The following is a 26,386-nucleotide window of genomic DNA, read 5'->3' on the forward strand; positions in this document are numbered from 1 at the left end:
TTGGCAAAAGGAATAGAACCACTTACGATTGCCCTAAACCAATCAAGATCCCCTCTCTGGATCTGCAGATGGTTAACCACATACAGGAGGGTAAATACTCAATAAAACTGAAGTTCTGATTGGAAGGAGGAAGGGAGAGGGGACTGATGCTGGTTAGGAATTACTAGGTTCTGTTACCTTTGATGTTGTGCCCCTCCAATCCATGCCACTAGTATGATGTTGCTGAAATGCAACTATGACATAATCCTATGAAATAATCCTTCTATTTAAAACTTTCTGATGATTCTTCTTTGCTGAAGAATCAAGCCAAGTCTTGCACAAAAGACTGTTTATGATCAAGCATCTGCCAGTTTCTCCAGATTTTGCTCTTGCCATGTTCATGTCTTAACCATGCACCACTTCTACCTCTAATACTCACATCATGCTCCTGATGCAATTTACTGCCTTCCTTATGCAACTGGCTCTATCATTCTTAGATGCCTTCGTCCATTCTTCCTGGAGCTCCTGCATTTCCCATCATTTAAATGGCACAATATTGACTCGCTTTTCAATTTCCAGTACCCAGGTCACCTCAGTGAAATCTTTCCAGACCCTGCGGTAAAGTAGCCTCTTTGTCCTTCTGCTCACACTGTGCCCTTATATAATTCTATTATTGCCACTGTAGCACATGATTGTACTTCTTTATTAATGCCTGTTCTTCCTCCCAGACAGTCCTGCACTATTCATCTTTGCATTCTCAGCACCTGGCAGTGCTTGGTACATTGGTGAATGAATGAAAGAGTGTTTAAGGATCTAGAGCTGAGTGACCATGCCCAGGTCTAAAGCATGGTTAATTGTGAGGAGATAAGCTAAGCATGATCACATGTTTTGAATATTCCCTAATTAGAGAAGAAAATAGTTATAGAACTGGTAGAAGGGGGTTAAAAGGTTGGTAGTAAGTTTTTCTGTCCTCTGCCAGAAGACCAAGTAGAATGTGCTCATAAGCATTAATTCTGCATTATTTAAATACAGGCAACCCTCTGGGTGCAAGCAAGTTTCACTGCACAGCAGATGTAGAGTTCTGTCTTAGGAGGAGCTATCACTGCAGAATTTTCCTGCCATAATGAAAGTGCTAAGTATCTGAACAAGATTTAAGTCCAAGCTGCAAAGGCCATAAGAGGATGTCTTCTGTAGTCCTCGAGATGCTTTGGACATTTTCTTCTCTGATAAAAGCTGGAGTAGGAGATGCGATGCACTGCAAAAGTCTGTGCAGCCTCCTCTTTCTGTTACTGCCCAGAAGTTGCTCATTTAACCTGTCAGTCCACAGTTTGGATATTGGAAGATCTGGATACTGGATGCAGTCTATGGGGGATGGCAACCTGTGGCAGCCAACAGTGATGATGAAGCACATGATACTGTGCACCAGCTTGAGCCACATGTGGTTTTGGGCTGTCTAGTGAGCTGACTAAAGATGGAATAAAATGAGGGCAGGAAGGAGTGATGGCTGTGGAAGTAGGACACAGAACATAGGAATATAAGGCATACAGCAATAACAGGTATTGCAATTCAGAGCAGCCACTGATGTGCTCAAAAAATAAAGAAGAATTAGTAAATAATAACTGATATCACTTGAGGAACCAATTGTGGGATAATCAAAACCTTCATATTTGAAGACAATTATAAAAAGCTGGAGTGAAAAATAAGGCTAAATGTGGCCAGTATTACTCCAGTCTGAATAGAACAAATAATAATTTAGAATTGAAGTTGAGAGAGTGGCTAATAGTATAGGATTCAACTTAGATAATTTTAAGAATCTCATCTCTGATTCTCAGCCTCCTTATCTACAAAATGGAGAAAATAATAATTGTTATCACAAGTTTAAAAGGTAATGCCTACATAGTACTAAACAGGCATAGCATATAATAAGTATACAAGAAGTAGTAGATGCAATAGGTCCTTCATATTTGTGTGCTCTGTTTCTGTGGGTTCTACGTCATGGATACAACCAACTGTGGAACAAAAATATTTGGAAAAAAGATGGGCGATTGAGTCTGTACTGAACATGGATGGACACTTTTTTCTTGTCATTATTCCCTAAACAATATAGTACAAGAACTATTTACATAGCACTTACATTGTACTAGGTATTATAAGTAATCTAGAGACTCCTTAAGGTATTCAGGAGGATATGCATATGTCATACGCAAATACCACACTATTTTATATAAGGGACTTGAGCATCCAAGGATTTGGGTATCCAAGGGGATTCCTGGAACCAATTCCCCATGTATACCAACAGATGACTGTATTTATTTTTGCTCTTTTATTCAAGGGTAATTTTGTTTCATACTTTCATAAGGATCTATATATTCCTTGTTAATTTTAACCTACTAAATCCAAATGAATAGTTTTGAATCTACTTGGAGCTATGTAAGCCTTGTCCAAGCATTTTGCAGGATTTCTTTGCCTAGGAAGCCACAAGAACATGTAATTAAAATAATCCGGAAAGCAAAATGATAACCCTTTCTTTCTAATATTTTAAAAATTTTTCTTACAAATAAATTCCGAGGACGCTTGGCCACCATTGCATGGACCAGTTGTTGACTTTTCCCAGTTAGTCCTGCCAGGGATTTCATACTATTTTCGGGTGCCACTATGTATAAGCCAAAAAATAGCCATGTCTACAGTCACTGCCTGTGTATCCAACAGGCAGCTGAGGATGAATTCCCTCTCTAGAAGGTAATTGTCCACAAGACCTAACTGGATGGTAATATAGGGAGAATATGACAAGGTCAAAAGAAAGTCATCCTTTGAAAGATTCTTAATTTAACTAGGTTGGAGAGGACTTATGCTGGTATAAGGTGGCTTCTCAGCAAGGTAACAGATATTTACCATATTTTCTGGATCACGAATCTGTCCTCCATTTGTGGTAGTGAGAGACATTTTCATTCCTTCAGTTTGTTCAATGAAAATTTAGTGAGTGTCTCTACTGTGCACCAGATTCTGTACTACATGTCAGATTCAATAGTGAGGAACAGATGGGGTCTGTCCTTTAATGAAGATTACTATCCAGGGGAGAGGGCACATATTAATCAAATAATCACTCATTACATGAAAAATTATAATTCTGGTGAATGTTATGAAGAAAGAGTACGAAGAGATGCTGATAAGAAAGTATACTACAGGAGGACCTAGCATGGTAGGAGAGCAAAGACCAGGGGAGGTGTTTGTGACTTAGCCAAGACAACATCTCCCCACCTACTTGCACCTACATGCATGGCCAATGGAATGTAAGAGGAAGTGATGAGTGTCACTTCTGGGCCAAGGTGGTTAATGGTCCAGCATACTTTCCCTACACTGATGATTAAAAGATGGAGGTGTTTGTGACCTTAAGGATGAGTTGGTTTAACAGCCAGGGTCCCTGCAGGAGAGAGACAGCACACATGACAGAGTGTATTAGGATTCTCTTAGAGGGACAGAGCTAATTGGAGATATATCCATATCTATATCTATATCTATATAATCCATCTATGTATCTATGCATCTATCTATCTATGTATCTATCTATCTGTCTATCTATCTATCTATCTATCTATCTATCTATCTATCTATCTAAAAGGGAGTTTATTAAGTATTAACTTACATGATCACGAGGTCCCACAACAGGCTCTCTGCAAGCTGAGGAGCAAGGAGAGCCAGTCTGAGTCCCAAAACTGAAGAACTTGGAGTCCGATGTCCAAGGGCAGGAAGCCTCAAGTACAGGAGAAAGATGTAGGCTGGGGGGCTAGGCCAGTCTCTCCTTTTCAAGTTTTTCTGGCTGCTTTATATTTGCTGGAAGCTGATTAGATTGTGCCCACCAGATTAAGGGTGAATCCACCTTCCCCAGACCACTGACTCAAATGTTAATATCTCTTGGCAACACCCACACAGACACACCCAGGATGAATACTTTGTGTTCTTCAATCAAGTTCACACTCAGTATTAACCATCACAGAGGGTGTTTTATGAGAGTTAAAAATAACATGACTATTTACAAAGATGTAGGCAGAGTTAGGAGAACAAAGAAGGGATAGTGAAGCACTCTGTTACCAGTAAGAATGTGGACCTGTTATTCTATCTGGACGTAAAAGTAGTTACTGGAAATGTGACATAATATCAGAGCTGTAAGACCTGGGAATCCAACAAGAACTGTGACTTCAGTAAAGTCACAATCCACGGAGACAGAAAAAGGAAGCCAAAAGAATAAATAATCTGACCTCACTGTCCTCACCCCATCTGATCTCCTATTGTCATTTCTCTTGACTTATCCCAACTAGAATCCAGTGGCAAGGAAGCCCATTGTTACAGTCTGTATAGATCAGGCTCCTGCCAAAGACCAGGATGAGAAGAGTGGAGGATAGATCTGGAGAAGCAAATAGAAAATATCCAGCACAATAGTCACTGAGTAGGTGAAAGAAAATGACCGCAGACTGAAAGCAGATTGTGTGTAATGAAGAGCATAGCAAGCAAACGGAACAGTATATACTAAGGCCTGTGGCAGGAATGAGCATAAAGTCTTCTAAGAAGGCCTGTGTTCAGGCAGAAAGGCCTGGCGGAAGGCTACCTCATCTAGTCAGAAGGGTGATCGTGTTCCAATCATAGTCAAGGAAGAAGAGTAGAGATCATGAAGATCAAGAGTGAAAAGTGTCAGATGCATGGGGTGACTTGGAGGCCAAGAAATAAGAAAGAGGCCTGAATGCAAAAGACAAGGAAGGTTGAGTGAAACATTACAGGCTATGAATCTTGAATAAGGCCAGGGCATACTGAGCTCATCCTCTTTGGGTGCTGCCTCGTAATGCAAGAGCATTCCCAGAGTCCAAATGTTAGATAAAAGTCATAGGCCTTTTCAAAGATATTTCACAGTGATGTTGGAATTAAAAGACTGCTATCTTGGGCCATCCCATTCAGCCATTTATACAACAAGTATTTATTAATGGTTTTTATATTTCCTACTGTGCTCACTGGGTACTGAGAGGTGATGTGATTCCTGTCTCTGGTAAGCTCACAGGCTAGGCAGGAAAGACAACCATGTAAAGAACTACTTGTCACATCCTGTGATAAGTGCTGTTAGAGAGTGACATGCAACGGTGCCAGACAGCCCAGCCCACCCCGACTGGGGAATCAGGGAACGCATCCCTGAGATATGAGATGTGAGCTAGGTCTTGAAGGATGTTTCCCAGGTAGAAAAATGAGAGGAGGGAATGTTATCTAAGGGAAACGTATTGATCAGTGGATGCCAACTACTAAAATGATCCCCAAATCTCAGCTGTTTATCATAATAAAATTTATTTCTTGCTTATGACATGTCCAGTGTGTTCTGACTGGCTCTTCCCAAAGGAGTGATCCAGAGATTCAGGCTGTTTTCATCTTCAGTGCAGGGAAAGTATGCTGGACCTTTAACCACCTTGGCCCAGAAGTGACACTCATCACTTTGCCTCACATTCCACTGGCCATGCATGTAGATGCAAGCGGGTAGAGAGACGTAGTCTTGGGTAGGCAGCTGCTTCCTGGCAGCTGCATTCTGAGAAAGGATGAACATTTGGTATGGGGTGATGGCTCCCACTGCCACAGAGAATTGCACATGAGGGAGCACAGAATGAAGTAAAGGGACGTGATTCCTAGCCCAGGGTGTGTGTGGAAGAAGGGAGAGAAGTATAAAAGAAGAGGCCAGAAAGGTCAGTCATTACTGGATGGCTCAGGACTAAGGACAACATACCAGAGAGACCTTCTCTTTCTCCTTCTCCTCCAGATGTGTGGAAGTATTAGAAGTGTGATATGGCCAGATATGCATCTCTTCACAGTCCGCTCATTTCTTTTTTTTTTTCTGCACAAAAAGTGAGAGTGGTGCAAAGAGCTAAACACCGTATTTTCATCCCAACTCTGCCAATGCTACCTGCTTGGGCTGGCTACTTGGTATCTCTGAGCCTCAGCTTATCAATAAAATGGGCACAAAACTCTATGTACTCTGTATTCCCGAGAGGCATGAGGATCAAATAGATAATGTCAGGCAAACATCCTTTGGAAACCGTAAACTGCTCTACATATACAAGGATATTTAGTTACTCTATTTTGCCTCTGCCTGAGGGGAGATAATTTTCCCAGAGCATGGAAGTATAACTTAATGTCTGCCAAGTTCCTGAAATATATCCACTTCTGTGATGATCTACCAACGGTAGAATAAGAAATGAGCTCAATATTATCTCTATAAGAACAAATAAATACAATTAGAGGCAGCTGCAATGCTTCCTAAGGTGCTATGTAAGAAAGCATAATGGAATTACCCATGTTAATGACTTTTCTTCTTCCACAGTATTGGAAACTACAGGTGGAAAGGGCTGAGGTAGTGTATTTCCATTAGAGCCTAAATATTTGCTTTGACTATTAGTTCTTTTTCCCCACAGAATTTATCCTTGGTCCTCCAAGGCTTTGTTTTCCAAAGTTGCATGGCTTATGTAGAGAAGGGGAAATGTCCCTCTACCTCCTCACTGTCTCTTCCCATTGCATGACTGAAAATTTACTTGTCAAGATTTTTTAATATCCACATAAGTGGGCAGCAGATGGACTTATCTGGACAGTGCTAGCAAAAGATTGGATTCTTTTTCAAGGCCTAACTCTGTTTTGAAATAGCCAAATGATTAAAGTTACTTTGGCTTGCATTTTTAGAAAATTTTCTCAGCTTATAATTTGTCACTACTTCTCTAGATATGGCCTGGGTCTGTTAAAGTATCTTTTTACCAAATGGACCAATTTTCCAAAAGCCTAACCACATAAGGCTCCCTCTCATCTCTGTCTCTTTTTCTTTCTCCCTATTTCCTTTCCCCCATCTCTCTGCTAATGGTAAGATGTTCCTTTAGTTTTGAGTCTGCCGCATCATGAGAACTGGAAAACACTGCCCTAAGATGTGCTTCGTGCCATCTTAATAAATTAGATAAAGAACTTCATTTACACATTTCCAGGGCACCTGTTCCCAGAGCATCCAGGTGCAATTTCCATTGTCTCTTAACTTTGCAGCCATACCTTGGGCTGAACTTGAAATCTGTGGTGTAGTACTTTTAATCGAAGAAAGTTCTAGAAAGTTTCTTCTGAATGTAGTACATTTTTCTTTGGGACCATGGATTGCATTCTCCAACTTAACAGCCTCCATTTCTTAAATGGCAGTTGTGAGTGTTCTTGCAACAGACCATGGCCACATGAAGATGATGTATTTCCTGGGGAGGATGAGGAAAAGAGAATACTAAAATTTCTAAAAGTATAGACAGCCTGATAGCCAATTTTGGAGTCTGGGTGACATTTTAAATTGGTAATGCTCCTAATTACCCAAACCCTGGGAAACCGTATGGAATACAGCCACAGCTCTAGATTAATATAAGTGAGCACTGTGAACCCATTACTAACAGCATGTTCTCTTAGAATAATGGCACAGTATCTGTGTCATCACAGTGTGATATTGCAGTTAAAATGCACACACACACCCCCCTTAATATTTCTTGTTTTTTGGCAAATTTTTCCTGCTATAATTTTTTTAACTTTTCTAAATTTTCCAACAAAACATATGACTTTGTTTCCTTGTCAACCGTTGTCTATTGGTATTGCTGTGTTGAAATGTCAGTTTTATAGAAGACGAATGTCAGCAAGCAATGTATGATAATACAAAACATGAGCATGAAGGCAGACATGTTCAGAGTCAACTCTTAGCCTCCCTATTTATTGCCAGCTGAACTTGAGGTGATTGTTCGATGTCTCCGATTTTCAGGGTTTCTTTTTTTTTCCTATTACATGGGCACAGCAATGTTGTCTATTCATATTGTTATTGTGAGTAGGTAAAGCCAAGGAAAATGTCTTGTTCAAAGCTAGTGCCAAAAGACGCTGAGACTAAAAGGCATCAATGAGACAGAAATACAGTAACTTGAAATTTCAATGATCAGGCTGAGATTCAGGGGTTAGCTCCAGCAGTGCTTGGGGAGGGGGATTGACCACATAGCATCCACCCCTTGCATGCAGGGTTAAGTGTTGGCCTTTTTATGCCAGTAAATGGTGGTTTTCTTGATCTGAGATCCAGGTCTGAACACAGAGAGTGGAAGACAAATTTCGTCACTTCACTACCTTCATCTGCTCCTACCCTCCATAAAAACCTTCCCAACTTTATGGAGGGGGCCTGGTATAAAAGCACACCCTTCACTTTTGAATTTTTCAAGACTATCTTCAATGATTTCTAAACCTGGGTATATCATTCCAAAAGTTATTGGCCACTGTTTTCGTTTGTTTATGCTGATAGAATTGGTGGAGCGAGCTCATTTGTGACACTACTTCTTTTGGCCCTAAGCATCCTCAAAGCAATCCATGTTACAAAGAAACTATAATAATAACAATAATTTGTGAAACACCAATTATGTGCCAAGTGCTTTGCATACTTTCATATTATTTAATCTCTAGATCCAATTCTAAGAGTGTTTGTTATTAACCCCATTTAACATGTAAGAAAAACAAGTCTCACAAAGATTCATAACCTTGCCAAGGTAAGGCCACTAGAAACATCAAAGCTAGTGTTTTAATAAGTCTGACCTCAACACCCAAAGCTAGCTTTGTGCCAGTAGCCAAGCCCTTGTTTGTGTTTTCACACTTTTTTTTTTTTTTTGTCTTCTTTCCTTTCAGGTGGTTCTAGATGTTGCTTGTGGATCAGGAATCCTGTCATTTTCTGCTGTACAGGCTGGAGCTAAGAGAGTTTATGCAGTTGAAGCCAGTTCAGTAGCACAGTATGCTGATGTAAGAGGTTGTATTTTATTTTATTTTATTTTTTTTGAGATGGGGTCTGGCTCTGTCGCCCAGGCTGGAGTGCAATGGGGCAATCTTGGCTCACTGCAAGCTCCACCTCCCAGGTTCACGCCATTCTCCTGCCTCAGCCTCCCGAGTAGCTGGGACTACAGGCACCTGCCACTACGCCTGGCTAATGTTTTGTAGATATATATATTTTTTAGTAGAGACGGGGTTTCACTGTGTTAGCCAGGATGGTCTCGATCTCCTGACCTCGTGATCTGCCTGCCTCGGCCTCCCAGAGTGCTGGGATTACAGGCGTGAGCCACGGTGCCCGGCCAGTGGTTGTATTTTTAAGGCAGTTACTAAGCGCATCTTTAGTACTAAGTCACTCAGGGTACCCAGTGATGGAGTCTTCCAGGAAGGTCATTTAGAATAATTTGTTTTTTTTAACCAGTGGTATGGTTTGGCTGTGTCTCCACCCCAATCTCATCTTGAATTGTAGTTCCCTTTATTGCCATGTGTTGTAGGAGGGACCTGGTGGGAGATAATTGAATCATGGGAGCAGTTTTCTCCATACTGTTTCATGGTAGTGAATAAGTCTCACAAGAGCTGATGATTTTATAAGGGGAAACCCCTTTTGCTTGGCTCTTATTCTCTCTTGTCTGCCACCATGTAAGACATGCCTTTCGCCTTCCACCATGATTGTGAGGCCTCCCCAGCTACATGGAACTGTGAGTCCATTAAACCTCTTTTTCTTTATAAATTATGCAGTCTTAGGTATGTCTTTATCAGCAGTGTGAAAATGGACTAATAAAACCAATTTCTAATTTTTGCTGTATTGGAATGTTACTGGCAATCAAGCCTGATTTACCTGTAGTGATTGATATGAAAAAATTAATTTTTTTAATTGTCATGATACTGAAATTGTAGCAAAACCTTCTCCCTTCCCATCCACTGGGTGGCAGATGGTGCTGGGGCAGAGGAAGGGAGACATGAATGTTTTCTTTAATCATCCGGGTGAGGAGTAATGTTTCACTGCAGCTAGATTTATTTTTTTCTTTTTAAGTGCTGTAATGACAATAGCTGCACCATTCACTTTAAATTTTACTTTTGGTTTAAGGGGCGGTTGCTACATGGTTGTAATAAGAGAAAGAGACAGGTGTCTGTGTTTCGAGGAGCTTTTTAAATTTCAGGTTCTGATTGGAGGAGAGGGAGAAGATTTGTTTTAAATGTAGTGCTCTGTTATCATTATGAAATGTGTACAAATATTATAAAATAAGTCAAAGTCAAGAGTCAGGTAATAATGGCTTTCAGTAATATTTGGATGTAATAATAACCCAATCAAGCTGCAGAAATCGGATATGTGTGCACCCGTGTGAACAGGGTAATGCGCTTGTCTTTCGTACCTGGAGGAGGCCTGAATTTTAATGAGGGGTAGGATGACAGATAGAAAAGCTTGGCTGCTGCTTCAGATGAGCATCATGAAACCCTCCTCCAGGCCCAGACAACTGGTACCTCTGAGTGATAGTTGGTTTTGGCGTAAGTGAGCAAAGAGGAACCAAGAGACAAGTAGACAACTCTGACATGTTTGGAGGGAAAGATTGTCAGAGCCTAATGGATGGGTAGGTTGCTGTATTCCTTTTCTGCTTCCAGCAAGTCCTGAAGAAAACATTTTCAGTCATTTGTTTCTTTATCAATTCTTAAATGTCATTTTTATTAAATATTGACTACACTCCAAATAATATTTGTAAATATATATACTGTAAAGAATAACAATACAATGAATGTGTGCCTACTTCTCCTTTTAAGAAGGAGACCATTAGCATTTTCTTTAAAGGCCCATGTACCTTGTCCTGGTCACATTACTTTTTTGCCCTGAACAGAGGTAGTCACTACTGTGAATTTTTGTTTATCGTTATCTTATTCTTTATACTTTTACCACATATATTTCTATTCCTAAAAACATATCACTTATGAACTTTCCATGAGTGGGCTCATAATGTATGCATTCTCCTGCAATTTGCTTTTTTTTTCACCCAACATCTTGTTCCTGAGGGCCATCTTTGTTGATGCACACAGCTGTTGTTTATACATTTTCAATGCTGTCGAGTGTCACGTGATATGATATGCCTCAAGTTGTTAGTACTGTTGGCAGACTTTGGATGGCTGACATTATAAAAGTATTATTATGAATATTTTTGCACACAGTCTCCACTGCGTCTTTGCTGAAGTTTCTCAGGCATACACAGGAGTGGAATTGTTGGGTCATAGGGTGTGCATACCTTCGACTTTGCTATATAATGCCAAATTGTTTTCCAAAGTGGCTGTGCCGATTTTTATTCCCTCCAGCAGTCTATGGGTGCCATTGTTCTATGTCTTTGTTAGCACTTTGATATTGTCAGACTTTGAAATTTTTGCCAATCTAGTGGTTATGAGAGGATCTTTGCGGTTTTGTTTTTTCCACTTGCTTATGACTTTGAACATATTTGCAAGTATTTTGGCCATTTGTGCTTTCTCTTCAGTAAAATGCCTATTCAGGTTTTTGACAATTTTTCTTTTGAATTGTTTGTCTAATTCTAGTTTATTTGTAGGAATGAATTCTATTTTCTAGATATTAATCCTATGTCAGTTATGTATGTAGCAAATATCTTCTCCCAGTTTGTACCTTACATTTTCATTTTCCTAATGGCCCTTGTAAGCTTTAGATAGAGAGGTCTAAAAAAGAATAGAGAAGAGGGGGATAAAAATATGTAGAGAGAACTCCATAGATAACAATGCCTCTGCTTAGACATTAATAGATTTTAAAATGAATTCTTAAGGTGAGGTGTTGTTTAGAACTTTGTTTTAGGTGCTGCTTATTCATTTATTCATATCTTTACTCAATTGCACTCTACATTTCTGTTGTTGGGCAATACAGGAGAAAGAGTAATAATCAAGGTCTCTTCCTATATTCAAAGAGATTTGATTTTTAATAAGGTATTGATCCCGTTGTATCTTATACAAGAGACCAAAAAATAAAATAAAAGTGTGGCATAAATTATTTGGGAGTTTTCTTTCCTTCATATAGTTTGTTTTTCATATATTTTAAAGTGGTTTGAGATACTTTAGTTACTTTTAAAACCTTAAACATCCAATATCCTTGGATATAGTACTTTAAGGAAAAAGAGGAAGAAATTAGCTAGAGATATTCTCACGTTTCTGAGCCATAATCCTGTCTCCAGCCGTAGCAGGTGCAAGTACGCTGTGATCGTGCCTGTGAATAGCCACTGTACTCCAGCCTCAGCAACATAGCAAATCCCTATCTCTAATAAGCAAATAAATAAATAAAAACAGCTCAAAGACTACTCAAATTCCCTTTCCCTAGATTCACCTATTGTTTACATTTCACCCTGTTTGCTTTATCATTTGTTCTAGTTTGTCTTCGCACCACGTGCAAACATATATTAATATTAATATGTATACACATATGTATATGAACACACATATGTATATGATCACACATGTTTATGAACATAGACACACATTTATATGAACATGAATGTATATGTGAAAAATACACACATATGTGTTTGAACACATGAGCACACATGTATGTATATGAACACACATGTAAGTATATGAACATATATACATGTATGTATATGAAAAAATACATATATGTCCAGAGATATAGAGACACACATTTTTCTATGGGTCAGTTATATATATCATAGCCATAGCCCTTCATCATTAAGCATTTCAGCATGTATTTCCTAAAAACGAGGCTTTTATATGACCAAAAGAGAACTTGATTTAAAGCTGAAAAAGAAGCTATATGATGACTTGCTCATTGAGTCTCTCAGTTTCGATGGTAAAAGCTGTTTGGGGTGGTCCCAGCATGAGCAGGGAGACTGTCACCATGGTGCTGAGGTGAAAGGAGTCTATACTTAACTGCCTCTTCCCTTCCTTTACCTAGTATTTCTAGGAAGACTTGATTTTTTGGGTAGGGGCAGCTGGGGGTCGGAGTCTTGCTCTTTCACCCGGGTTGGAGTGCAGTGGCGCGATCTCGGCTCACTGCAAACTCTGCCTCCCAGATTCAAGCGATTCTCCTGCCTCGGTCTCCTGGAGGCTTGATTTTTAAAACATTAAAACCAAAGTTCTAATGAATTCCAAAGCATCATAGTTTATCTTTGGTTTTAGCTTCTGTAGGGAATGTGTGTGTTACAGTAATCTTTCTTTTCTATGTACAACTGGGGCAGGTTGGGGACAGGGGTGGCTTTCCAAATGCTGTCAGGGACTGCTGGGAGCCCTTGAAATCCTCGCTCACAAGTCTGTTTTGCTCCTGAGGCTTCCCCTGCATGTGGTCCTAAGAACAGGCTGGTTAAAAATGTATTCAGCACCAACGATTATTAGAATCTTCTCAAAGTGTGGATTTAACAACAGACTGGTCCCTCCTGAAATCCATGGCCTCTACTCTGCCCATCACTCCTGCGTGGGTGTCATGAGATGCTCCCCAGGGACCAAGACCCTTTCACCTTGTGGAGGATGATCTGTACCAGCTCGCGGTTTTTGCTTCTCACACCAACACTCATCTGTATGGTTTGTGGGTGGCAAAATGCGACTGTGAACAGCACGGAAAAGAATTTTACTCTAAGAATAGGCTGATCTAGCAGCTCAGCACACAGTGCATGGTGCTCCTTTCGACCTTTTCATTATTTGCTAATTGAACCAGCAGACATTTAATTCTTTTCTCTGGAGTCTTCATTAAATTTCTCGGAAAAGATAAAATTGCAACAAGAAAGAAAAATTTACAAATTTAACTACCATCTCCTGTCCCTGGATTCTTCTTCATACACCAGCCTTCTAGGCTTTAAGTAAATAGAATATTTTCAATTTGCATTGAATTCAATTTCAGTTTCACTTAGTAGAACAGCCTGATTTTGTAAGTGTTGGTCCTTGGTAGGCAGGCTGATGCCAACGACTTCTCATCTGTACGGCATGCATGTACATGTTTTTGCAGGAGTGGTCACAAGCTTGGCAAGGTGTGGCTGCGTGCTCTCACTGTGGGTCCCATGTGACATTTCTGGGTCAGTAATAAGATATCATTCCTGTTTAAGGAACAGGGCAGGACTAAAGGTCTCCTGTGGGTCTCCAAGCTGTGAACCTTCCCACCTCAAGCTGGAAGCTATCTCTTGCTCTTTTTTTTCCTTTTCTTATATACAAAACACAAAGCAAAGTCCCCGAGATTACAGAGACCAAATGGAAAAGAAGTAAGCATTCATCAAATCCATACAAGTACAAAATCGAGAAAAGGGAATTCCTTAATTTAAATTTATACACAGATAGATGTTACATCTCTCTACCTAAATGAGAAACTCCTTAAAGGGCCACCAGGGTAATAGACAATTAAAGTGAGTGATTATTACTAGATTTTTGTGCTGTAATCAACTTAAACTTACAACAAAGTTCTCTGGCACTCAGATTTAACAACGTTCAGAATCATTATTGGGCCACTTTATAATTAGACATCACTAGTACACAGTTCCTAGATATGCCTCGTTAGAATGATTTTTAAGGGTCAGACCAAGTGTTTCCAGATCGTGGGGTGGTGGAAGCAAAGGCACATGGAAATGGAACTGCTGTGACATTCCCTCTGTAAAGCAGCTCATCATATTAAGCTGCTCTGTGCAGTATGGTAGCCATCACATACATGTGGCTATTTAAATATAAATTAATTAACAATAAAATTTAAATTCCTAGCTGGGTATAGTGGCTCACGCCTGTAATCCCAGCACTTTGGGAGGCTAAGGCTGGTGGATCACTTGAGGTCAGACATTTGAGACCATCCTGGCCAATACGGCAAAACCTTGTCTCTACTACAAATACAAAAATTCGGGTGGATTGCCTGAGGTCAGGAGGTCGAGACCAATCTGGCCAACGTGGTAAAACGCTGTCTGTACTAAAAATACAAAAAATTAGCTGGATGTGGTGGCATGTGACTGCAATCCCAGCTACTTGGGAGGCTGAGGCAGGGGAATTGCTTGAATCAGGGAGGTGGAGGTTGCAGTGAGCCAAGATCATGCCACTGTACTCCAGCCTGGGCACAGAGTGAGACTCCACCTCAAAAAAAAAAAAAAAAAAATAGCCACGTATGGTAGCAAGCACTTGTAATCCCAGCTACTCGGGAGACTGAGGCATGAGAATCACTTGAACCCAGGAGGTAGGGGTTGCAGTAAGCTGAGATCACACCACTGCCCTCCAGTCTGGGCAACAAAGTGAGACTAAAATAAAATAAAAATAAAAGTAAAAAATTAAATTCCTTAGTCACCATAGCATTTCTAGTGCTCAGTATCCACAAGTTGCTATTGGTTATTGCACTGGACAGGAAAGATGTAGAATACGTTTCCATCGGCACAGAAAGTTCTACCGGGCAGCAATGATGGAGGCCAGAAGTAACCAAACTTCACCTTTCTGGCATGTGGTGGCCAGGATGATGGCTGTGTTCACTATGAGGAATTGGTAGCTGTGGCCAGATTGGTCTGGCTTGACTTTAGGTGAGGCAGGCCTCCATCAATCCTCCTTGCTGCGGACACTGTTTGTCCTCTCATTTATACGTAAGATCTGTCATAGAGCAGCTTCTCTAGGAAACAGACTCAACGTGGAGGTTTGTAAGCAGGAAGTGTATTGGGAAGAGCTCTCAGGAGCCTCACTTCTGGGAAAGTGAAGGAAGCAGGACAGAGTGGCCGAGGGAGGAGTTAAGCTGCAATATAGTCTTACTAAAGGACTCAGTCAATCGCACAGGGAGTTCTTGAGCTGGGGTGGCCCTTCAGAGTTGAACCACCTTGAGGCAGGGGACTTTATATTCCACATTTTTTTAATGCACATACACTGAGGAAGAAGTGTGACCTTGGGTAAGGTGGCTCTCCTGGGCAGCACTTAGAACATGACTCACCTGAGAGCCATCATCTGCCAGTATTCCCAGCAGTTGGGGAAATGGGTGCCTTGGTCCAGAAGCAAGGATTTTTCTGGTATGCCACAGCAGTGCTTCAAGATCCAGGATTCTGACTTTGGGCTACCAACAGGAAGCTGATGGAGGATAAAGAAAAGATGACAGTAAATCAAAGGAAGAGAGTTAGAATGAGGGAGCCAGGAGGTTGACACCAAAAGCTTAGGAAAAGCCACAAGGCGATAGGGTATGAGTCCTTTAGTTGTAAGCAAAAGCTTTCTAGAAATTGAATACATCACCTGATCCGATGTAGTCTGTATTATTCTAAGCCCTGGGAGGACATAGAGCATACAGCTTAAAATCCAGTTGGTTTTCAAACAAATAAAATTCCTGATACACAGTGAATGCCAAGTGCCCATGAATGGCAGAGATGAAACATGGCATGTCTACACAACGAACCATTCCCATGAGCTGGGGTGGTTAGGGAAGCCTTCAGAAAAGACATGTGACTTCAGATGGATCCTGAAGGATGAGAAGAAATTAAATGTTCCTCTTTTCATTTTTCACGTCTTACTGCCAGCAATGAGATTTTTGAAAATGCTTAGGTTCCCATCGGGTTCCCCATCTTAAATGTGTTGATAATGTCTTCATAAATGCTTTGAAGGCCAATTATTGGAAAGGTACTTCTCATTTTCAATCTTGAACACTAGAAAAAGCATATACTTTGAAGTTTTTCTATATGAATTTATCCTGATTTCAACTCTTTGAGCTAGGGTTTTTCTCCAATTTCTTAAGTGTCTCCAATTGCTAACTTCTCCTTCCTCCTCACTCTCCCACAGACACCAAATGCCTGAGTCACAAGATTCCATCCAGCCTGTCAACACTTTTTATTTTTGCACTGACAATGAAGTTAAAAGGTGGCAATAAGGAATCTGTTAAGGAAACAATAATAAGCATTTGGCAGAGCTGAAGTTTTTGAGTTTTAAGAGCATTTCCACATCTATAAACTCATAGATCTTCAGGAAGAGTCTGTGTGCTGCTTGGAGCAAACAATACCATCCCCACATTACAGTTCAGAAAGAACCTCAGAGTAGGTAGCCATGAAGGTGGGACATGACTTGTGAAAACAATTCCTTGTTGCTTCCTTCTAGAATGTTCAGGTAAGCAGGAACTGGTGGTTCCCTTGAAAGTGAAGAAGTGAATGTGTTTGACTAGCACCTACCCCTGTAGATTGTTCATTCAGGAAGCAAGAGAAAAACCATCTTTCACTTACCAAGCCACCTATTGTGAAGCACTTAAACACGGAGACAGTTCTACCAACCAAAAAGGAACCCTGCTCCATTGGCAAATTCAGCTAGTAACACATTTAGAGGAGGAGTTTAAAGTAATCCATGTGGAATGTCCCTCTGTTTGCCACAAAGCCTCATCCAAGAAATAAAGAGCATTCTCCTAGCTAGATTGGTGATTGATGAGGAAAGAAGACAACTTGGGAGAGGATATCCATGTGTCTTCATCTCACTTGACATTCACATCCCTGTAGGGTAGATCCTAAATACCTTTGCAAGGATTCAAATTGAGGGTGGGTTCTGGAATCAGACACTGTGAGGTTATATTCCTGCCCCTATGACCTAATGGCTGTGTGACCTTGACAAATGTATTACGTTTCCTATTGCTGCTGTAAAAAATTAATGCAAACAGTAGCTTAAAAAAATACAGCTGTATTACCTTACAACTCTGGAGGTCAGAAGTCAGAAACGGGTCTCATGGGGCTAAAATGAAGGTGTTGCAGAAATCTGTTCTTTCTGGACGCTGTAGGGGAGAATCAGCTTCTTGCCTTTTCCAGCCTTTAGAGGTTGCCCACATTACTTGGATCGTGGCTACATCACTCTGACTTTTGCTTCCATTATCACATCTCCTTCTCTGATTCTGACCCTACTGCCTCCCTCTTATAAGGACTCTTGTGACTGTTTTGGACCCTTCTAGATAATCTAAGATAATCTCCCCATTTCACCATTTTTAATAACATCTGCAAAGTCCCTTTGATATGTAATATAACAATGCACAGTTTTCAGGAATCAGGATGTGGACATCTTTGGGAAGCCATTATTTTGCCTGCTACACAAGTTACTTGACCTTTCCCAACCTTATTTTTTTTAACCTATAAAACTGTAGATAACAATAGTCCCTGATAAAGATATTATAAGGATTGAATAAGAAAACCCATATAAAATTAGCACAGTGCCTGTCATTCTGTAGCTGTGCTATTATTGTCATCACGGTGATCATCGACGTTATTATGGGGCCTCATTTCATCCATATCTCTGTATAAATTAACCAAACAAATATGATGGAAGGAGGATCACTAGGCAACAGTGGGGAGCACAGGGCCAGGCGGAGCACATTTTTTTCAAGAGCATGTTGTTTCAATTGCGTGTTGAAATGTCCTTTGTCACTGCTTTTTAAAACCCAAACATTACAGATGCTGAGGATGTACTTGTTTCCCAGCTCTTCTCGTAGCATCTAAAGACTTGGCAGGGCAGTGTCTTCAGCAGCTCTCTGGTATCCGATTCTCGGGAAAAATCCACAGTTGTTCCTAAGTTCTTTCTCCACTTGCTTCTTCTCCTGCTCACCCCAGTCTACTCAGTTCTCCTTGGTTGGTCCCAGTATTGGCAACTGTTCAGAAGGAACACAACTCTTTAGCAGCGGGGAGAAATACAATGGCTCTCAAAGAGGTGCACTAGAATCCCCTGAGGGGCTTTTAAAACACAGATTGCTGGGGCCCATCCCCAGAGTGTCTGATTCAGTAAGTATGGGGACTCACTTGAGAATTTGCATGTCTAATAATGATGCTTCTGGGATCACACTTTGAGAACCACTAGGATTACATAACATTGAAACTGAAACAACGTAAAAATGATTTACTACAGTGCTTTTGAAAGATGCAACAAGTCCCTCCTGGGACTAAGTTAGAGAGGTAAGGGAGCTTGAACTTCAACAGCAAACCTACCTCCCCAAAAACTTCTATCATGAGAACAACACCCCTTCTATCTGTTTTACTTTTTGGGCTTCTGGATTAACTTTTGCTTGCAGAAGGAGATCAAGAAAAACTTTAGAAGCTGAGACCCAATTTCCTCAATTAACAGAGGGAGCCTAGAGAAGTTAAGTGGTTTGTCCAAATCCACAGTTGCTTTTCCTTTTTCTATAGTATCAGTGCCCCCAACATTCACTGTTGAAACTTAATCTCCATTGTGATGGTATTGAGAGGTGGGGAAGACCTTTTAGGCAGTGATTAAGTCATGAGGGTTCTGCCTTTATGAATGTATTTGCACCCTAGAAAAGGGCTGGGGATAACTAGTTTAGGGTGTTCCCTTTTGCCTTTTCATTTCTTTGATGCACGAGGACACTGTTCATCCCCTTTTCCCCTATCCATCCCTTCCACCATATGAGGACACCTAGACAGAGCTAACTTTGTAAAATGGGCCTTCACTAGACACCAAACCTGCAGCACCTGGATCTTGGACTCCCCAGACTCCAGAACTGGGAGCAATAAGTTTCCTTATACTCAGTTTCAGGCATTTTGTATAAGCAGCACAAACAGACTAAGACACCTCTGCCATGGGAAGTTGTTCTTGTTTCCAACATTGACATATCTGTCATTTCAGTATTTAAACCACAATTCAAGCAACTTCCTTAGCTCACTTTGCAGATTCTGAAATCTACTTAAGTCAAGTCTTTCTCTCAGCCACCTACCTTCTTCTTTTAGTTCTCTCCTTACCCATCTGCTCCTAGAAGCCACTATTGTGCATTGCTGTCATGGGGCCCTATTTAAGGACCCATTTCATTCTGGGCATTAGAGGAGAGAAGCAGCATGTTTAGAGAAAATGCTTGTTGATCCAAAGCATTTTTCTACTGCAGCAGCCACACATTCTAGGGGGATCGTGATTAGGCCACATGTTTTCTTGGCAAGAAAAGAAGGAACGTTGGGACGGACTATAATTTAAGTACACTAAATAATTGATATGCCTTCAATGACTGGAGGAATACTAGGGTCCTTGGTCTCATGCCAATTTAGATAAAACAACATGGATACAAGTGGAGTGGTTTTAAGGAGCAGAGAGTTTATTAGGCAAGAAGAAGGAAGAAGAAAACAGCTCCCCTGTACAGAGACAGAGAGAGGGGAGACTCGAATAAAGGGAAACCTCATGTGCGGTGGAAAAGTGATGCTTATATTGGGATGCTGTAGGAGGCGGTGTCTGGTTTGCGTAGGGCCCAGGGGATTGGTTTTGATGAGGTGTGTCATTTATGTAGCCCGTGAAAAACCTGGCCCTCCTACCTTACCCCTTTAATATGCAAATATGAGTCGCCATGATGTTCTGAACACATGGTGTTATTTGGAGGTGGCCATGACTCTTGGCACACATGGTGACAAGAAGAAGAAGGCAGGAATCGCCATATTGGGTGGACCATTTCTAATGGCCAGGATTTGCATATCAAATCTTGCCAGCCTGGCCCTTCAAGCCATTTTCTGTTAGAAAATAAATGGTTTGGGTGTTGCTTTTATTAAAAGAAAAAGCCTTTACAAGAACTCCTTTTGCCCTTTCTATCTGCCTAAAAATTATTTCTTAATAATTCCTGTATTATAATGAAACTAAAAAGCATTCAGATGGTTGATTACTAATTATCGCTAACAATGTCTTGGAACTCTTTTCACCCTAGCAGGGAATTGGCCTCACATCCCCTCAACTTCTCCTTTTCCAGCTGGGTACCTCAAGAGTTTTATCCTATATGTACAAGTTGCTGCAAGAGAGAGAAAAACAGGATCAGTGAGTTTGGGTGTATGAGACTTTTCAATACTAGATCAACATCTGAAAAGCAAAATCAGTCAGATCAACAGGTTGGCACCTGTGCAATGCCAAGTAATCACGTTGACTCCATATTTTCCACGGAATTGATGAACCCTGTTTTGCTCTGGGCGGATGGTTTTGCCATCATGTAGCCACAGATTGGTGTCCAATCTTGCTTTTATCTACTGCAGCTGAGAAAATGATAACTGGTTTTGCCACCTGGGTTACTTTTTAATGATCTGAAAGACCACAAGGAGCCAGCATTTCTTTTGTGCAGTTCCTCATTCAACAACCTAATAGCTATCTGAAAAGCACTTTCTTGAAAAGAAAAAAGTCTCCTCCTCTCAGGCAGAAGCAATAATACCGCATGATTCTCTGATTAAACTATCACACTGCGCGTATTACGGGGCATCTGACCTGCTTGAAACTGACTTACTGCTGAGGTTTCTTGGTATTTGCACTGTTGTTTTTCTGCTGACAAGCCGTCAAATGATAGATGAGTGTCCCTAAACTTTAGTGTGAATGGCAAGTAAAGTGCCCAAGAAACTGCTGGGGCCCAGCTGCCTCCTGGGCAATGCTGGAAGGGGAAATGTGTTTTTCTTCAGGGGCACCCTCTGTGCAAATGAACTTCAATCACAGGTGAAACCAAAGCTGTCACTACAGGGTGCAACACTGGAGCAAAAACACGCTGCATAGTCTCCTCACTACCCCAGTGGACAGGCAGCCTCTGCTAGCACCTACCAATGTTAGAAGTAAAAGCAAGAAAATCATTCTTTCTCCTCCCTAAACTCCTTAAAAATATAACATTTTAAACTTTAAAACCTTCATGCTGTAGTATCTGAAAAAACAAATTCGTAAGTACTGTGGCACCTGGCACTTAAGGCAGTGACCTGGACATTACTGTGTATATCTCCAAGGGTTTTGTTGTGTACCATGACCAGTGAACATTTGGGGCAATCCTGCCAATATATATATATATAGTGATTTATTTTGGAAGCTATACGTGTATTACCTTATTCACACTTTATGTATGTTAGAAACATTCTCCAAAGTTAAAATGATGAGATGCCACTGTATACCCATGAATAGCTAAAATTTAAAAGAATGACAATAAGCAAGTAGACAAGGATGTGGGGCCAGTGGAAGCCTCATATACTGCTGGTAGAAATAGAAAATGACACACTTTCAAAAACAGCTGGGCAGTTTCTCACAAAATTAAACATCCACTGCCCTATGACCCAGCAATTCTACTCCTTTGTGTTTCCCTAAGAGAAATGAACATTTATGCCCACACAAAGATTTGTACTTGAAAACCTGGAAACAACCCAAATGCCTATTAACAAATGAAAGAATAAACCAGTTGTGGTGAATCTAAACAATGGAATATTGTTAAGCAACAAAAGTGAACTATCTATGCACATAACAATATAGATGAATCTTAAAAACATCATGCCAGTCAAAAGAAGCGTATACTGTATGGGAATCATTTGTATTAAATTCTACAACAGGGAAAACTAATCTACAGTGACAGAAAGCAGATCAGTGGTGGCTGAGGGATGGTGGATGGGTAAAGGCGGGTGGGATGAACTGTGAAGAGGCATGTAGGAAGTTTGAGGCGGACAGGTATTTTCTGTATCTTGATTGTGGTGGTGGTTACATGCATATATATAGTTATTAAAACATTGAACTATACACTTAAAATTAGTGTTTCATTATATGTAAATCATACCTCATAAACATGATTTGAAAAAACAAAAGTAAACTTCTGGTCAACATGTACTTCTAGTCATCCATGTTGTAGCCTGTGTCGGTATTAGTGCAATAATATAAAAAATAAAAGGATTTAAAGAGGGAGAAAATATAAGAATAAAATAACAATATTTTAAAAATCAATAGATTTCACTAATGGCACACAAAAACCTATAGTGTTATGTAATTTAACATATTGATCGACTGGTGATGTTATGATTTAAAGATCTGGTTGCATGTTAAGTTTATTTTGACACTTGGTTATAAGGGCTGTTGCAGCTGCTAAAAAACAAACATCAGTTATACGAATCCAAATGGAAGAAAAGTAAACTAGTTTGAGCAAAGTAAATAATAATATTCACTTTTCAACCCATCCACCATTATGCAAAACATGTGAAATTCAGTTAATACATTTCTCTTTGCCCTGATGTCAGTCAGAAGCTCTTACAAATGAATCAGGATGTGTGGCATTTTTACATTTTTAAGAAATAGATTTTAAATTATTTATTCTTTTGGAAGATTGTTTTTAAGTTATAAAATTATATTGCCAAGTTTTTAAAATTTGCAGATATAAGGTTTTTATATCATTTTTAGCAAAAAACCATATAACAGTGAAATATTCCAGTGAGCCACTTTCAAAATGTTCTTTCCATAGCATGAGTTTCTTTTGAAAAATAGTTCCTCTTGCATTCATTACTAAAAAATCATCATTTCAGAATGGCAAAATAAGCTTATTTTTTCAAAAATACTTCCTGGACGGGATAATTTTGACAGCTACTTGTCATTACAGAGACTTTCAACTCTTACCTTTAACAAGAAAATTCCATGATTGATTTGTAAGTGCAGCAACTCTCCTAAATACTTTGCTATTAAACAGCCAGTAAAAGTCCATTCCTGAAAAGATTTTCAAGGACATCAACATGTTATTCCAAACTACTATAAACAGTCTACTATCTCTTAAAGGCCATTGTTTCAACATTCTTGTTGTAATAAAGCACACACACCATGAAATTTACCACCTTAACAATTTTAAGTGTACAGTTCAGTGATAATTACTACATTCATGTTGTTGTGAAACCATCACCACCACCCATCCACAGAACTTTTTTCATCTCACAAAATGAAACCTCTCTGTCCATTAAACAGTAAGTCACTATTCCTCTTCCTCTCAGCCCCTAGTAACCACTGTCTGTATAATTTTGACTACTGTAGGTACTTCATCTATGTGGTATCATATAGTATTTTTCTATTGGTGATTAATTTATTTCACTTAGAATAATGTTCTCAAAGTTAATCCATGTTGTAGCATGTGTCAGAATTTCCTTGCTTTTTAAGGCTAAACAGTAATCCATTTTAGGTATATGCCACGTTTTACCTATTCATGCATCTGTTGATGAACACTTTGGTTGCGTCTTAGTCCATTTTATGCTGCTGAGGTTCTTTCTGCTCAACATGTGGAGACTAGGTAATTTATAAAGGACAAATTTATTTCTCATAGGCCTGGAGCCTGGTAAGTCCAAGATAAAGGTGCCAGTATGTTTGGTTGTCTGGTGAAGGCTACATCCTCTGGAGGGGAGAAACACTGTGTCCTCACATGGTGGAAGGCAGGTGGAAGGATAAATGAGCTGAATACTGCGTGAAATCTCTTTTATAAACGCTTTAATCCCATTCACAAGGGAAAGGTCCTCATGGCCTAATCACCTTGTAAAGGGCCCACCTGTTAATACCATCCCAAATGAATTATAGAGGGCACACATTCAAGTCATAGCAGGTTGTTTCACCGTTTCACCTATATAAATAATGCTGCTATGAACATGGGGGTACAAATATATGTTCAAGATTGTGCTTTCAGTTCTTTTGGGCATATACTCAGATATGGAATTGCTGGATCATATGGTAATTCTACATTTAATTTTTTGAGGAACTGCCATATTGCCTTCAACAACAGCTGTATCATTCCCACCAACAGAGCACAAGGGTTCCAATTTTCCCACATCTTCACCGACACTTGTTATTTTCTTTTTTATATATATCCATTCTAATTGTGGTTTTGATTTGAATTTCTCTAATGACTGGTAATGTTGAGCATCTTTTTATATGCTTAGTGGCCATTCATATATCTTCTGGGGAGAAATGTCTATTCAAGTCCCTTGCCTTTGCTGATTGTGTTCATTAGTTTTAACAGGTTTTTGTAGAATACTTAAGATTCCTACATAGAAAGTCATATTTTCTGTGAACAGAGATCATTTTGCTTTTTTACTTCCAATTTGGATATTCTTTGTTTCTTTTTATTGCCAAACAGTATGTTAGGACTTCTAGTACTATATCGAATAGAAATGATGAAAATGGGCATCCTTGCCCTGTTCCCTGTCTTAGAAGAAAACCTTTCAGTCTTTCACCATTGAGTATGATGTTTGCTATGGGATGTTGATATATGGCTTCCATTATGCTGAGGCACTTTCCTTCTATTCCTGTTTCTTGAGTGTTTTTATCATAAAAGAGTGTTGAATTTTGTCAAATATTGTTTCTGCATCGATGTAGATGATCACATGGGTTTTCTCCTTTTTATTCTGTTATAATAATATGGTGAATTATTTTACGTCGATCAGTTTTCTTATGTTGAACCACCCTTCCACTCAAGGAATAAATCTCACTTGGTTGTGTGTTTTAATATGCTGGTGAATTTTGTTTGCTAGTGTTTTGTGTTGTTGTATCAGACCAGGATCAATGTCCATGATATTGGTTTATTTTTGTTGTTCTGTTTTCTTGTGGTTTCTTTGTCAGGCTTTGGCATTCAGATAATAGTAGCTTCATAAACTGTGTTATGAAGTGTTTCCTCCTCTTTGGTGTTTTGGAAAACTTTGAGAAAGATTGCTGTTAGTTCACCAGTGAAGCCATCTAGTCTAGGGCGTATTTTTGGTCAATGATTTTTTATTGCTAGTTCAATCTCCTAACTAGTTATAGGTCTACTCAGATTTTCTATTCCTTCATGATTCTGTGCTTGTAGATTTTATGTTTGTAGGAATTTGTCTATTTCATCTAGGTTATTCAATTTGTTGCCATATGTTTGCTCATAGTATTCTCTTATAATACTTTATATTTCTATAAATTCAGTAGTAATATACCAATTTCATTTCTGATTATAGTAACTTGAGACTTCTTCTTTTCTTTTTCTTAGTCAGTGTGATGGTTATTATTGAGGGTCAACTTGATTGGATTGAAGGATGCAAAGTATTGTTCCTGGGTGTCTCTGTGAGGGTGTTGCCAAAAGAGATTAACATTTGAGTCAGTGCAGAGGGAAAGGCAGACTCACCCCCAATTTAGGTGGGCACCGTTTAATCAGCTGCCAGCATGGCTAGAATAAAGCAGGCAGAAGGAGGTGGAAAGAGCAGACTTGCTGAGTCTTCTGGCCTTCATCTTTCTCCCACGCTGGATGCTTCCTGCCCTCAAACACTGGACTCCAAGTTCTTCAGCTTTTGGACTCTTAGACTTACACCAGTGGTTTGCCAGGGTTCTCAGGCCTTTTGCCACTGAAGGCTGTGCTGTCGGCATCCATACTTTTGAGGTTTGGGGACTCAGACTGGCTTCCTTGACAGCCTATTGTGGGACTTCACCTTATGATTATGTGAGTCAATATTCTTTAATAAACTCCCCATCATATATACATCTATCCTATTAGTCCTGTCCCTAATAGGATAGATGCTATTGCTCTCCAGACTGGGTGACAGAGTGAGACCCTGTCTTAAAAATAATTCCCTCTTTATCTTTGGTTTTCCACAGCTTGATTATAATGTGCCTCAGTGTGGGTCTCTTTGAGTTCATCTTATTTGGAGATGAACCCTGACTAATACAGTCAGTCTAGATAACAATTTGTCAATTTTGTTGATCTTTTTAAAGAACCAAATTTTTTATTTTGTTGATTGTCCTCTATTGTTTTTCTATTATCTATTTATCTCTGCTATAATCTTTATTGTTTTTTATTTTATTTTTATTTTTTGCTAGCTTTAAGGCTAGTCCTTCTTTTTCTAGTTCCTTGTCATTAAGGTAGGTTGTTGATTTGAGATTTTGACTGTTTTTAATGTAAGAATATATAGCT

The 26,386-nt window shown here is 39.7% G+C and overlaps 1 protein-coding gene across 1 annotated transcript in view; it reads left to right on the forward strand.

The window, feature by feature from the left end:
- The window catches only part of LOC116458413 (histone-arginine methyltransferase CARM1-like), a 290,922-nt gene that overhangs the window by 187,828 nt on the left and 76,708 nt on the right, over positions 1-26,386 (forward strand). The window contains 1 exon segment of the mRNA XM_058431158.1: positions 8,671-8,781. Within this exon segment, the coding sequence (XP_058287141.1) occupies positions 8,671-8,781 (111 nt within the window).

The sequence above is a fragment of the Hylobates moloch genome, unplaced genomic scaffold, assembly GCF_009828535.3.
Source record: "Hylobates moloch isolate HMO894 unplaced genomic scaffold, HMol_V3 SCAFFOLD_19, whole genome shotgun sequence".
NCBI classification, from domain to species: domain Eukaryota; kingdom Metazoa; phylum Chordata; class Mammalia; order Primates; family Hylobatidae; genus Hylobates; species Hylobates moloch.